This window comes from Alnus glutinosa, chromosome 3, assembly GCF_958979055.1.
Source record: "Alnus glutinosa chromosome 3, dhAlnGlut1.1, whole genome shotgun sequence".
NCBI classification, from domain to species: domain Eukaryota; kingdom Viridiplantae; phylum Streptophyta; class Magnoliopsida; order Fagales; family Betulaceae; genus Alnus; species Alnus glutinosa.
The window spans coordinates 1,611,057-1,624,886 of NC_084888.1; the positions used below are offsets into that span (position 1 = coordinate 1,611,057).

The window sequence follows — 13,830 nt, forward strand, 5'->3', positions numbered from 1 at the left end:
CTCTTTCTCTTTTATTTCTATTGTTTGTAGCCAGAGAACATCAATTCGTATCTCGGCATAAGCTTTATGTTTTGTGTTTATATACTCAAGCCATATATACAGCAAGTTGTGCCACCCTTCTCCTCATTTCAAGCTTACAGTTCCTGGTCTTTGTCTCACAACCAACTGCTGCACAACCTCACTAGTTCCTGCCAGCAGTAGCTAGGATTTCCTTTATTGTAGTTCCAGTTCTTTGCTTTGTTTTTCTCACTTGTAAAGTCTCTCTCACAGTTTCCTTTTTCACCTTGTATTGCACAGATTCGTTTGTAACCATTGTACAAAACTCTGATCTCTTGTTATTATATATACACATGAAACTACTCTGCTTTGGCAAGTTTTCCAAAACAGAGAATTCTCTAAACTCTTTTAACTTGTTTCCAAACTCTTAAAACTGTAATATCCGCCCTCTTGCCAAGCGCAATGCAGATAACCGTGTGGCATAAATGAAACTCTGTTCACCTCTGTTTTAGAACATGAAAACAGAGGTGAACAGAGGAGCTTGTCCCGGTGAAAAAAAAAAAAAAAAACACAAGCTAGAAGCTACAAGCGGTGGCAAGCAAAAGGAAGCTACTCATGGCATACAAGTGGGGATGGTTGCTGCAACAGATTGAATAAGCTCTGATCTGCCTGCTTGAAAGAGTCCTTTAATTTTGCTCCGGACTTCATCAATGGCTTCTTAAAATGCAGCCTTCTTAGATTTGTCAAAGAGGATAGGCAGCCCCAGGTATTTAGCTTCAGACGGGTCTCATTTGGTAGAGAAAAAAAGGTTACCACGTGAAAAGTAGTTCCATGAAATGCATCAAAAAAGTTAAACAAAACTATAAAAACTCATTGAAGATGAAATGAAAAATAGAAATCATAGTCTGCATCTTTATTCCTTCTCAACGTCTTTATTCTTCTTTTTCTTCTTCTTCTTCTCGCTGGTATCAGCCTCACCATTAGCAACGCTGGTAGGCGATGCAGCACCACCGTCCTCAGCCTTTTTGCTCTTTTTCTTCTTCTTCTCAGACTTTGTAAGGGGCGTGTGTTTCTTTAGGGCTTTTTTAGAGAATTTGGGGAAGGAAGAGAGGAAATCAAATGGATAATAGACTGGAATTCATTAAAAGATAGGGAGCATTCGAGAGCTCTAGCCTCCTGGATACAATTTAGCAACTTAGGATTCTTTTTCATATCCATTCTTCTCCTCTAGCTCGCCTTAAATAGCCGTTGCATTCTGTTAGGAAATCCAACAGAATGAACAGCTGTGATATTCCTTCTAGAAATCTAAGGAATTACATAAAATGTAATAAGGAAGAAAGATGCTAAACGACAAGCTAAAAAATACTGGAAAAGAAATAACATAGATTCGGCAAACATTCTAGACTATTCCTTGCCACGTGTGAATAGATGAGCTGGCTCAGTGATCCTACCACCATACTCGCCCTCTACCTCTAGCCAGGGCACTCCTTCAGTAACAGACTTCTCTGATTCAGGTGAACCAGCTTCAACCTTATCTTTATGCTTCTTCTTCTCCTTCTCAGCCTTCTCGTGACCTAATGACTCTGCATTACCATCCTCTTTGTCCTTCTTTTTCTTCTCCTTCTTCTCAACATCAACCTCCACGTCATCTTCCTTGGCCTTCTTAACCTTCACACTCGCTTCCTTCTCAACTCCTTGGACCTCAGCACCTTTAGCTTTCTTCGAAGAAACGGGAACAGGGCTATCAGTGCTTTCATCCATCTTTCGCTTACGCCCCTCCCCCCCATCTTCATTATCCTTCTTCCTCTGTTTCTTCTCCTTCTCCGCTAAAGCCGGTTCAGTAGCAGCCGCAAGGCTTGCAACCACAGAATCCCCACCAGTTGGTAAACCAGATTCCTCACCCATTCTTGCGGGGTATTCTGATTTGGCTTCCCATGCTTATCCAACTTCCCATCTGCTATCAATTTCTTCTTCATCGACGCCCTCGGCCCCAATCCCCACTTCCTTGGGTACATATCCCGGTCCATCACCACCCTCTTAATCCTCACCACCACACCATGATCACAAGTTGCCATCACCGCGGTCGTCATCTCCGCAATTCCCAGCGCAATTGCTTCTCCTTTGGTAGTCATTAGCACAATCTCCTCCCCAGCCTCGATATCATTCTCAAACCTCAACAACCCCGGAATCATCAACTTGGCACCATAACAAATAGCATTCACAGCCGAATCCTTCACAACCAACCTCTTATAACTCGTCAAAATCACTTTGAGCGGCATAATCACCCTCCTCAAATAACTCTCATCCCTGTAATTATCATAACTCCATTGCCCATCCAACACATCATGCATCGTAACCATGTTATCTTTCTCGCCCAAAATCCCGGACCTCACCCTCCTCAGCTCCTGCATATGCCCTCCAACCCCAAGAATCAGACCCAAATGCATGCACAACGTCCTCACATAAGTCCCCACCTCACAAGAAATCCAGAAAGCAACCAGATGCTTATCTGGGTCATGCTCAAGAAGCTTACTTTCATATATAACTTAGTAGATGCAATTAGATGGTTACTCATGCTAAGATATATAGACGTTTCTCTGTCATGTTGTAAATGTTAGGAGGGACAATAGAATTTGATCAACCTTCAGGCTCTGGGAGTTCAGATGAGAGTGGATGCCCTCTCAGGAAGCGTGCTAGAAAGGATGGTCTTGGAGATGGCCTTTTCGATCTAAACTTGCCAGCAGAGGTCGTTGACAGGAACTGAACTTGGAAGTTGTAGGCGCATAAATACAGCAGTTGTACAGCTCTAACCTAAGCCCATGCTTACTTAAATGAGATCGATCATTTCTGGATCATAATATCCAAGAACTTCCACCTTTTTTGACATTCTTCTCTGTTCTCTGACTTGGGCCTTATAAATATTTTGATATTCTCGAAGAGAAACTTTAAGATACTTATGCCTATATCTTTCCTTTCCTCTTCGAAAATCCAACAATGTATATAGCCTTTTATTGGGCTTTCCTGGGCAATAGATATGTCAATTTTCTACCTGAGACTTGAGGGTGGAACCCTCTTATACACCTTCTCAGATATCTTGGTATTTTTCGATGCTGGAAGTAAAGGTAACTTTACAAAATCTAATTGTTTTCTGCTTAGTTTAATTAATGTTGTGTTCTTCCTGGAAGTAAAGGATGCTGGCCACGACCAGCTTTTGGCTCAAGGACATGAAGTATTCGAACAACCTCTTCGAAGTGGACAGAAGGTGCATGACGTGGTTTGTGGAGAGAAATGGAACGTACATAGACTACATGTTTTGCATGGGCCTAGTTTTCTACACTTGTGCACGTTCTTTTTAGTGTTTTGTAAACTTTTAAGTTAAACGGTGCGTTTTGTGTTGTCTTCTACCTTCCTTCTTCAACTTTGCTGCCAATGGCTATGGCTATGCACAGACCACTACCGTGAGTTCCTGGAATACTGGTCACGCTGGTCTGCGCCGGTAACAGACGCAAAGAGCTTCATGATGAAGCAAACCATCGGACTGTAACAAGCGTTTGGCTAGGTCAATGGAAATAGACCTAGCACTGCAGCCCATCCCACCAAGGCTATAGCTCAAAACATTCCCCCTTGTAGCGTTTGCTATCTCGTAATCACACTAGCGAGAAAGTTTAGAAAGAGAGAGTGAGAGACAGAGAGAGAAAGAGTTTGAAGAAGGTGGTGTTGTGGTGGTGGTGGTGTTCGGGTTGGAGAGAGAGGACGATGAGAAAGGAAGACATAGAGGAGTGAGAAGGAAGCATTCAGAGTCCACGTTGGAAACAGGGCAAATGGAAGGGTAAAATAGTCTTGATTTTTGTTTAAAAGGTCACGTGAGTTGCATGTGACCTATTTTCCATCCAAAATGATGGGTGGATGGACGGAATGTCCACGTTGCCACAAGTAGCTAACATCAAGGAGGTTATCTACCAAAAATTAAACATTGAGCGTCAGATTGCCAATGGGTGGATACATTAGGGGGGTAGAGTGTACTTTCCCCAATAAAAAATAAAATCTAATAATTAATCATTTCTCATTTCTCATTTCTCATACATCGTAGATGTCCGGTAGTGTATTTAAGGCTCCGGACACATTACTTACAAAAATAAATAAATAAGAAGAAAAAAAAAAAAAAGAAGCTTAGGGCATATGCGTGAGTGAACTATGAATGGTTTGTGTAAAAATATTTCAAATGTTATTATGACAAATCATTATAATATAATGAGACCAAAATGAGCTACTTTTAGATGTGAACAAAAAAAAAATGTTTTTAAAAAATTCAAATATTCTTTATCCTTTCGATAAAAAATAAAGAAATCATCAAAAAATAATATTTAAATAGAATAATGAAACTATATAGTTAAAATAGAGTCGTATGTAGGTGCTTTGAAAAAGTAGATAGATAATATACATAAATGTGATTTTTTAAACTAAGAAAATAAATTTTTAATTTGAGCCGAATGTGAATGCTCTAAGAGGTGGATTGGAATAATCTCAAATAATTTAAGTACAAATTGCTAGCAATTTTGACAGTAACTATGGGAAAGCCAGTATAGAAATCCTTAATGGATTCCATCTTTGAAACACTTTTCCTGAATTTCAAGTGAAAAAAAAGGTTGGGTCCAGATGCCTTAGAGAAGTGAGAATCCTTTAAAATTTCTTGCATTCGAGCTGTTCAGAGCACCCAAGCCTCCCAACCCCCTCATTCCCTACACAAATTTTATTTGGTAAAATTTCCACAAAAAATCGAGGAGATGCCCATTGTGTAGTTATCAATTATTTTAATGCTTTCGAAAATATTTTGGACAATTTTCCGAAATTTATCTTCATTGATAGGGATTATCTTGTCATATGGGCCATCATATGGAGATCAGTTGATGCTGCAAAATATTTTAGACAGTTACAAGAATTATCTTATCATATGATAGAAAAACCCTCTCCATTTCTACAAACAAACAATTGACTTAAAACAATGCATTATTGACACACATAGATATCTACAACAGTTATCTCTTTAGAAGACGGTGAACAACTCAAACTCTATTGTTACAGTGTAAAGGATAATTCAAATATTATAATTATCTCCATGAATTGATTGTAAATAATTGTAATTATCTCTTAAATTGATAGAGTTCATCCTAGAAATATTCTCTGAACTGAATTGAGTTCATCCTGTAATCACTTTCATTATATATACAACACAGAGACCCAAAGAAACAATTGAGCTGATTAAACATATATATATATATATATATATACCTTTGTAGTTATTATATATATGCATGACCCAAAATTCCACTCTATTTCTACAATAGAAATGGAGAGGAGTTTTCTATCATTCATCGTTTTAAGAAAATCCCTTTTCTTTTATTCATATGATATAACCTGCAAAAATGGCACCGTACGGCGGTACGGGATAGAAAACAGAAAATCCATACAAGAGGCCGGCATGCATCATGAATGCATGTACACGTACAAAACCTTATTTTACATATCTTTTTTTTTTTTTTGTACAACAAAAGGCTTACAACCCAAACAACAGAAACAAAACTACTAGAAAACCTATAGGAATATCCATGCTACACTCATGGAACTAAACCAAAAACACAAAAAAAAAAACAGCCCTGCCCACAATGGAACAACTAACTCAAAATACAAGTATCAATGTTCCATTTGTGACAAAGAATAATATTCTCCATAGTTTTTGGGAATTTGCCCTTTCCAGAAACTCTACACCGAACTGTCCAAAAAATTTGCTTCAAAACCTGCTCTTCAGTGAGAGGTTGTCCACCAACTTTTAACTCATTTCGGGCTCGCCATATCCAATACACAGCAGAGCTCAAGATGAGTCTACAAATTGTCCCCATCAAACTCTTACTCTTCCAGGTTCTACATCCTTCATCAATCACTTCACTCCAACTTGTATAATAATTCAGCAAGCCACATTGCTGTAAACAAGTTTTCCAAACTCGGGAGCTAAAACTACAAGAAAAGAAAAGGTGGTTTCGGCTCTCAACATCAGCCTTGCAGAAACCACAATTAACATCCCCTTTAAAACTCCAAGCAAGCAACCGGTCCCCAGTAGTTAGCCTATTAAGAAGATTTAACCATAGGATAAAAGCTTGTTTGGGAATAGCAAAAGAATGCCAAACCAACGGCCACCACCTCACATCCTCCTTTTTCTTCCTCAGGTGATTCCAAGTTTCTGCACAAGTGAACACACCAGACTTGGCAAGACTCCAAACAGGTTTGTCAATTCCACCAATTGGCACATCCATCAATCTACTTTGAATGGCTACAAGATCTTCAGAACGCGCTGGCCTCCAACACCAATTACCCTGCTTAAGGATAGTATCTAGCTTAGCATCCAGTCTACTATTGGAGTCATAGATAACTCTAAAGCCAAATCTGTCAAAGAGAGCTCCATAGGGGTGCCAATTATCCACCCATAAGTGAATATTGGAACCATTCCCAACATCAAATCTGAGAAAACCCCAAGCTAAGCTCCTGATTTTTAGTAACTTCCTCCAACACCAAGAGCTGTTATTAGGGATGCTCACATTCCAAAAGCTTCTCCCTTTTAGCAGGTACTCATGAACCCAAGCAACTCATATGGAGCCAAATTTAGCAAATATACTCCAAATGTGCCTCATCATGGAAGAGATATTCCAAATCTCAACATCTTTTAGCCCCAAACCCCCTTCCTTTTTAGGGAAACAAATATCATTCCAAGAAATTTTTGCCTTGGCAGTATTACTATCACTACCATTCCAAAGGAAACGGCTAAAATTTCTGACTAATATCTTTAAGAATGCTCTTATGAAGAATGAAGATACTGGACCAATAAACCTGGATGCTATAGAGTATAGAAGAAATGAGTTGCAACCTTCCTGCAAAAGACAGCTTTTTGGAGGGCCAAGAATTAATGCGACCTGCAATTTTTTCTACCAAAACTCTGCAATCCCCAGCAGACAATTTTGAAGAAATGAGAGGGACCCCCAGGTATCGAACAGGCAACTTCCCCTCCTGCATCTGAAGATCCTGCAGCAAGGAAGCCTTCAGCCTATCCGAGACTCCAGAGCAGAAAAAGGAGCTCATAGAAGGATTGGCTCTTAAACCCGACAAACCCTAAAATTCCAATAAAGCTGCCTTAATGACTGAGATAGAAGATAAGCTGGCCTCAGAAAACAACAACAAATCATCTGCAAAGCAGAGGTGAGTGATATTCATTCTGGAGCACCTAGGATGATATTTAAACCCCGACCCCTCTCTAGTATACTCTTGCATCAATCTAGAGAAAACCTCTATGGCTAGGACAAACAAATAAGGGGATAAATGGTCACCCTGTCTTAAACCTTTTTCACCTCTAAAATACCCCACCAAAGTTCCATTAATAGAAATAGAAAACCTTGGAGAAGTAATGCACACCTTGATCCATTTGGTGAAAACGAGCAGGGAACCCGAAACAGGAAAGACAATGCACCAAAAAATCTCAATCCACAGAGTTATACGCCTTCATGAGGTCTACCTTCATTGTGCATTGAGGATTACCCCCAGGTCGATGATAGTTTCGGACCAATTCTTGAGCCAGAAGAACATTCTCAGATATGCTTCTCCCCGGGATGAAAGCAAATTGAGATCTACTTATCAAAGGATCCAGAAATGGCAGCATCCTGTTAGAGAGAATCTTGGTTATACATTTGTAAAGGACATTGCAACATGCAATAGGTCTAAAATCTCCCATTACCGAAGCATTGACATTCTTAGGAACCAAGGTTAAGATTGTGGCATTAACCTCTTTCAGAAGAAGGCCAGTACTAAAAAAATTTTGAATGGCAACAACCACATCTTCACCCACAATGTGCCAAGAAGACTTATAAAATTCCACTGTGAAGCCATCTGGGCCTGGGGCCTTATTATCTTTCATGCTAAATATAATATTTTTTATCTCTTCTGCCATGACATCTCTATCCAACATAGAAGCTTTCTCAGCCGGCACAATAGGAGAAATCAACTGCTTAACCCTATCAGCACAGGCAGTAGAAAAATGAGTACTCTTAGTACCTAACAGTTTCTTGTAAAAATCCACAGCCATCTCCTTCACCTTAGCAATATCTTCCACCCGTTGACCATCCTCATCATACAAGTAGGAAATGAAATTTCTAGCCTGTCTGCCTTTAAGGAGACGGTGAAAGTATGAATTATTTTGGTCTCCAAGCTGCAACCATTGATTGCGAGTTTTCTGTTTTAAAAGAGCTTCTTCAACTTTCATGATAGACAGGTAAGCATGAAGGCATTCCCTTTCCTTCTGCAAACAATCAACTCTACCCCTAGAATCAAGCACAGCCTTTTGAGCCATGTCAAGGGACTCACGAGCCTGTAAAACTCTGTTCCTAAAATTACCAAAACATTTGGGAGTCTGAGCCTTCAACACGGCTTTAAAAGCTTTCAACTTCCTGCAAAGCCTATACATAGGCACTCCATGAATCTCCTAAGCCCAACAGGGGGCCAGCTAATCCGAATAATCAGCATGCTCCAACCAAAAACTACAAAATTTGAAAGGTTTAGGGCCATAACTCACCATACTACCCATAGTAATAAAGGCAGGAGAGTGATCTGAGATACCAGCAGATTAAAAATTAACTAGGTACCCCCAAATCTACCCAGCCATTCCTCATTTACCATAACACGATCTAGCTTCCTTGCCACAAAACTAGATCCTTCACTCCTATTATTCCAGGTGTAAAAACAACCACTAAATTTTAAATCCACCACCTCCAAATCATCTAGACATTCCCCAAATTCCAGATCATAAGAATTAAGGCTATCCGAACCCCATTTCTCTTCCAAATGTCTCACAACATTGAAGTTGCCACACAGTATCCAGGGATTAAGAAACACCCTATTCTTGATGGTAGACAAGTGTTTCCATAAAGGCCTCCTATCAAGAGGCTTGTTAACCCCATAGACAAAAGACTGGAACCACCGAGACCCATCTTTCAGATAGTACACACAACAACTAATACACTGATCAATCTTGTCAAGGGTACAGACATCAAAATCCAGCTTATCCCAACAAACCCAAATCCGGCCCAAATAATGTTGCTCATAATTGAAACAAAAACCCCAATTAGGAGAAAGAGATTCCATGAGCACATCAGCCTTATTACACTTTACTCTAGTCTCAATAATGCAGATGAGTTTTATCTTCTCTCCCTTACAATTCTTTGAACCTCTTTTTGCTTGGAGGGATGGTTCAAACCCCTCACATTCCAAACTAAGAGGTTCATGAATGTGGAGATAACCACCCCCCCCCCCCCCCCCCCCCCCCCCCCCCCCCCCCTTGTATCCACATCCATATCCACCAATTTACCCTTTCCTCTGTCCTCATGCACAGGAGTCTCCATAGCATCCAATTCCTAGTGCAAAGCCAGGTTAGACTTCCTAATTTCAGCATCATCAAACACCTAACCATCCACCCTAGCTAGAAGACGAAAAGAGTTGGACCAATGCCGGCTATTGTCTGACGATATAGACCGAGGCTTTGGGGTCTTTCTAGACTTCACCACTGTCCACTGATCAGGACACGAAGGACCTGACTTGTCAACCCCAATAGCTTTTTCTTTAACCTTGTCAGGCTCAACCTTAGCACGTTGCTGCACAAGATCTTTTTTCTTAGGTATCCACACAGGTTTACCAGGCTTGGTACATGTATGAGTAGCATGACCAAACAACCTACACGTCTTGCATCTAATTGGTAGCCAGGGGTATTCCACACCAATTTTAAGTATATTACCATCAATCCCAAGAACATCTATTTCTTTAGGAAATTCATCATCTACATTCACCTCAACAAGGACTCTAGCAAACCCAAGCCTCAAGTGTTGTTCAGTCACAGAATCAGCACAAATAGGTTTCCCTACCCCACTAGCAATATGACTCAAACAAACTGTATTCCAATACTCCAAAGGCAGGTTATGCAATTTAATCCATATAGGAACAGAATTTAAAGAGAGATTCATCATCTGCATACCTGGAGTCCATCTTCGAAGAATGATGGGCTTGTTAGCAAAGTACCAAATCTTCTCTTCAAGGACAGTATCTCTGGTTGTTCATCCACAAAACGGAACAAATACAAGCTATTGTCCAGAAGGGACACTTCCACCTTTCCATACATGGCCCAAAGGCTATCCACAGACCTCTTTACATATCACTATTTTTTTTTTTTTTTTTTTTTTGAGTGATTACATATTACTAATTGAGCGATGACTTGGAGCCATTTGGGAAGACTATAATATATTAAAGAGATGAATCACAAACAATATATGAGTTTTTGTAGAGTGCTTTTTTGTTAATTATTTTCATCGGTGTTTGACGTTATCTACCAATTTTGAGTTGGTTTTCAATTACAGTGAAAAAATATTTTCCATACTAACCAAACATCGAAAAATATTTTTGGAGTTTCAACCAAACAGTTAAAAATTATTTTTTCTCAATTATATTTTTGACGGAAAATATTTTACCTTAAAAAGCCATTTCATATCAAAACAAACATAGCCTAAAATTCGTAACATATATAGCTCTAAAACACAGCCTCTTTTCGTGGTCTTGGTCTACCTTAACCATTACAAACCAAACCTACTGCTAGCCCATCTCCATCTGTTGGGCTAAGCCCACCTCACCAACATATCAACCCATCAACCTAATTTCACCAAAGTCACTGTATTCTTAGTAGCCTCACATAATTTTAATACCCAAAACAGCTAAAAATCTTTTTTTTTTTGGTTTTAGCCATCAACTTTTTTAAAGCACCCACAGCAGTCTTACCATTTTAGCTATCCACTATCACTATTAGATTTAAATAATATTTTTTCAAATTTCTTTATTCCTTTTCTATAATTTTTTTTTTTAATGTTTATCTTTTCCTAATGGCCATATTTTTTTAAAAAAATTTCTCGTAACGGTCATATTTATGAATACAAAAATGTACACTCATATTAGAATTTCACAATGTGTTTGGATGCTAAGAAAAAATAGGAAAAACCACCCAACTAAATAAAACGACCCAAGACCTCAAAAACCGTAAGATTAAAAAATATATTCAAGTCTTTCATCAATTTTCTCATCAAGCCATTACTCAGCGATGAGCATTAATTACAAGAGAGAGGACCGAAAAGAATGGACAGTGTGGGAGAGAAAAAAATAATAATAATAATTAAAAGGGAGTGAGAGAAAACGAATTTAATGATATTTTAATCATTTGGTGAGCGAATAATACTCTACTCACTACTATTGGTGAGTAGTACTATCCACTTACCAAAACTTTTTTATTATAATAATGAGGCTATTGAAGTGTATTTTTATATGTTTTCACTCAATTATTTCACCAAAATAACTAAAAGAAGAGGCGGCTAAGAATGCTCGAACTTTGGAAATTGCGGTCTATATATGTAAAAGATTACTTGATACCTGTGTAAAGCCGCCACAACAGGCTTTCAAATTCGGAGTGAAAGTTGCCATATTTGACATATTTATGAAATAAAAACATTGTTTCTAGTTTTACTCTGAATGTGAGAGTGACATGCCCAAAGTCAGTGGAGTTAATTTTGTTTCAACCGACGTCGCATAACCCTAGCACATCTACTTCTCGGAATCTTATTACAGATGACAACGACAGGAACATTCAGATTATTACAAATGACAACGACAACCACATTCCATAACATAATTACGAGTGGAAAAGAAACAGAACGAAACGAAGTAGGAAACATAACCAAGAGGAGTTAGTCTGTGGACCCTCACGGAGCCTGTGCTTTAATTCTGGCTTTGCATTCTAACCTCACATTGATTTGCCAGCTCGGAAAGTGCATGGAATGACGAACCACCCATTGACAAAGCTTTCTCTGCACTCTGCTTTAGCTCCTTCACCCTTGCTCTTATCGCATTCCCTTCTTTGTCTTCCATGATCGTCCTCACCATCTTCTCTATCTCTTGTCTTCCCACCACTTTCTTCGACGGCAACACCTTCGACCGTACGGCCACGCCGAGCTCTTCCGTCAGTAACGTGGCGTTCATCTTCTGCTCCGCGTAGAGCGGCCACGCAATCATTGGCACTCCGTTGGTGATGCTCTCTAGGGTGGAGTTCCACCCACAATGCGACAGGAACCCACCAACTGATGGGTGGCGCAGGACGTCCGCTTGCGGGGCCCACAGGGGTAGCACAAGCCCCACGTTCCTCGTTCGTGTCAAGAATCCATCGGGCAAGTAGTTCAATGGGTCATCACCTGATGCGTTCCCTGCCGTGAAAAAACCGGCGTCCGCAGCTCTTATGGTGGGTGGGCGTACCACCCAAATGAACCTCTGCTGGCTCAGCTCCAACCCCCAGGCTATCTCGGTCGTTTGCTCGTATGAAAGGGTTCCACCGCTTCCAAACGACACGTAAATCACTGACTCGCTGGGTTGCTTGTCTAGCCAGTCAAACAACTGGCCCTTCGAAGCGGAGACCGTTCTTGTTAAAGGACCAACAGGGTAAACCGGGCTCGTAATGACCCGACCCAAGAGACCGTCATCTCTCAGCGCAGCAAGTGTTGTGGGATGCAGTTCCGCCCACGTATTCAATAAAATCCCGTCGCTCATTGGGATCTCAGACCCCATTCTTACGTACTCAACATACTGCTGGTTAGTTCGGTCAAGCATCATGTCAACCACGTCTTCAGGCCGCACCGACTTGCAACCGGGGAGTCTCAGCGACTCTACTTGGTGAACATACTCTCCTTCCACCTCTTTGTCGAGGAACGGCACATATATGGTCAAAGCAAGGAACCATGCGTTCGTAGGGAAGTAGACATACTTGAGCATATCAAGTTCATCAGCTATGGGAAAAGATTCGGTTCCAAATAGGTCGACGATAAGCACGGTTGGACGGGGCTTCAAGGCAGAGATTGCGGAACGAATGTCTGGCCGGGCTTCACGCATCATTACCGAGAGTTGTGTTACAATCGGAGAGTTTGCATCAACTAGGCCGGAGATGTCAACCGGTGGGAGTTGGACGATGTCGAAGAGTTTCGGGCTCATGGAGGACTGGATAACATGAGACTCTGCCGGCGACATGGGAGAAGTGACGGCCAAGATTGTGAGGGTGAAGTTGTGGTGGGTCACGAGGCGTTTGCCGAGCTCCACGACGGGAATGAGGTGACCCATCCCGGGGCTAGACAGCAGTGCTGCATGTGGCTTTGAGATATCCATGGTTGATATGACGTAATCAAAGGACAAAAATTGGGGAACCTTAATTTAAGGCTAAGAGCTCACTTTGCACAGGTGTGTATTTAAGCCTTTGGGCACAGGTAGCTAGGTTTCTGATTGGGGCATAAGAAAAGGAAAATGGGGAACTTTAATCGTGCGGACCAGTTTTATTAGTTTTTGGTAATGTTCATTTTTTTTTTAAAAAGCATATATATATATATATTTTTTTTATTTTGATATCGTATTGATATATATAAAAATTATATCTTTTATTCCGACGTCGGATTGATATATACTTGGTCGCGTTGAAAAACTAATCAAAGGACTATAACTTTATATTTAATAAAATTTTTGTAATTTCAAAATAAGACATTAGTTATTGTTTTGTATTATTTATATTGCAAAGTATTTTTATTTTATTTTTTATTTTAATTATTTTTTAGTATTTCGATTTTAGACTCTATATAATCTTATTAAGATAGCTTATGTATTTTTAATAGTTTAACAATGTAAAATACGCAATAAGTAATTTTATATCCCCGTTGTAATTTTATTGTTTGC

General features: G+C 39.9%; 1 protein-coding gene across 1 annotated transcript; it reads right to left on the minus strand.

The window, feature by feature from the left end:
* Positions 1-11,454: 11,454 nt before the first annotated feature.
* Positions 11,455-13,383, minus strand: LOC133862451 (anthocyanidin 3-O-glucosyltransferase 5-like). The gene has a single exon (XM_062298270.1). The coding sequence runs from the start codon at positions 13,270-13,272 to the stop codon at positions 11,842-11,844; it is 1,431 nt and encodes a 476-aa protein (XP_062154254.1). The 5' UTR covers positions 13,273-13,383; the 3' UTR covers positions 11,455-11,841.
* Between the last annotated feature and the right edge of the window lie 447 nt (positions 13,384-13,830).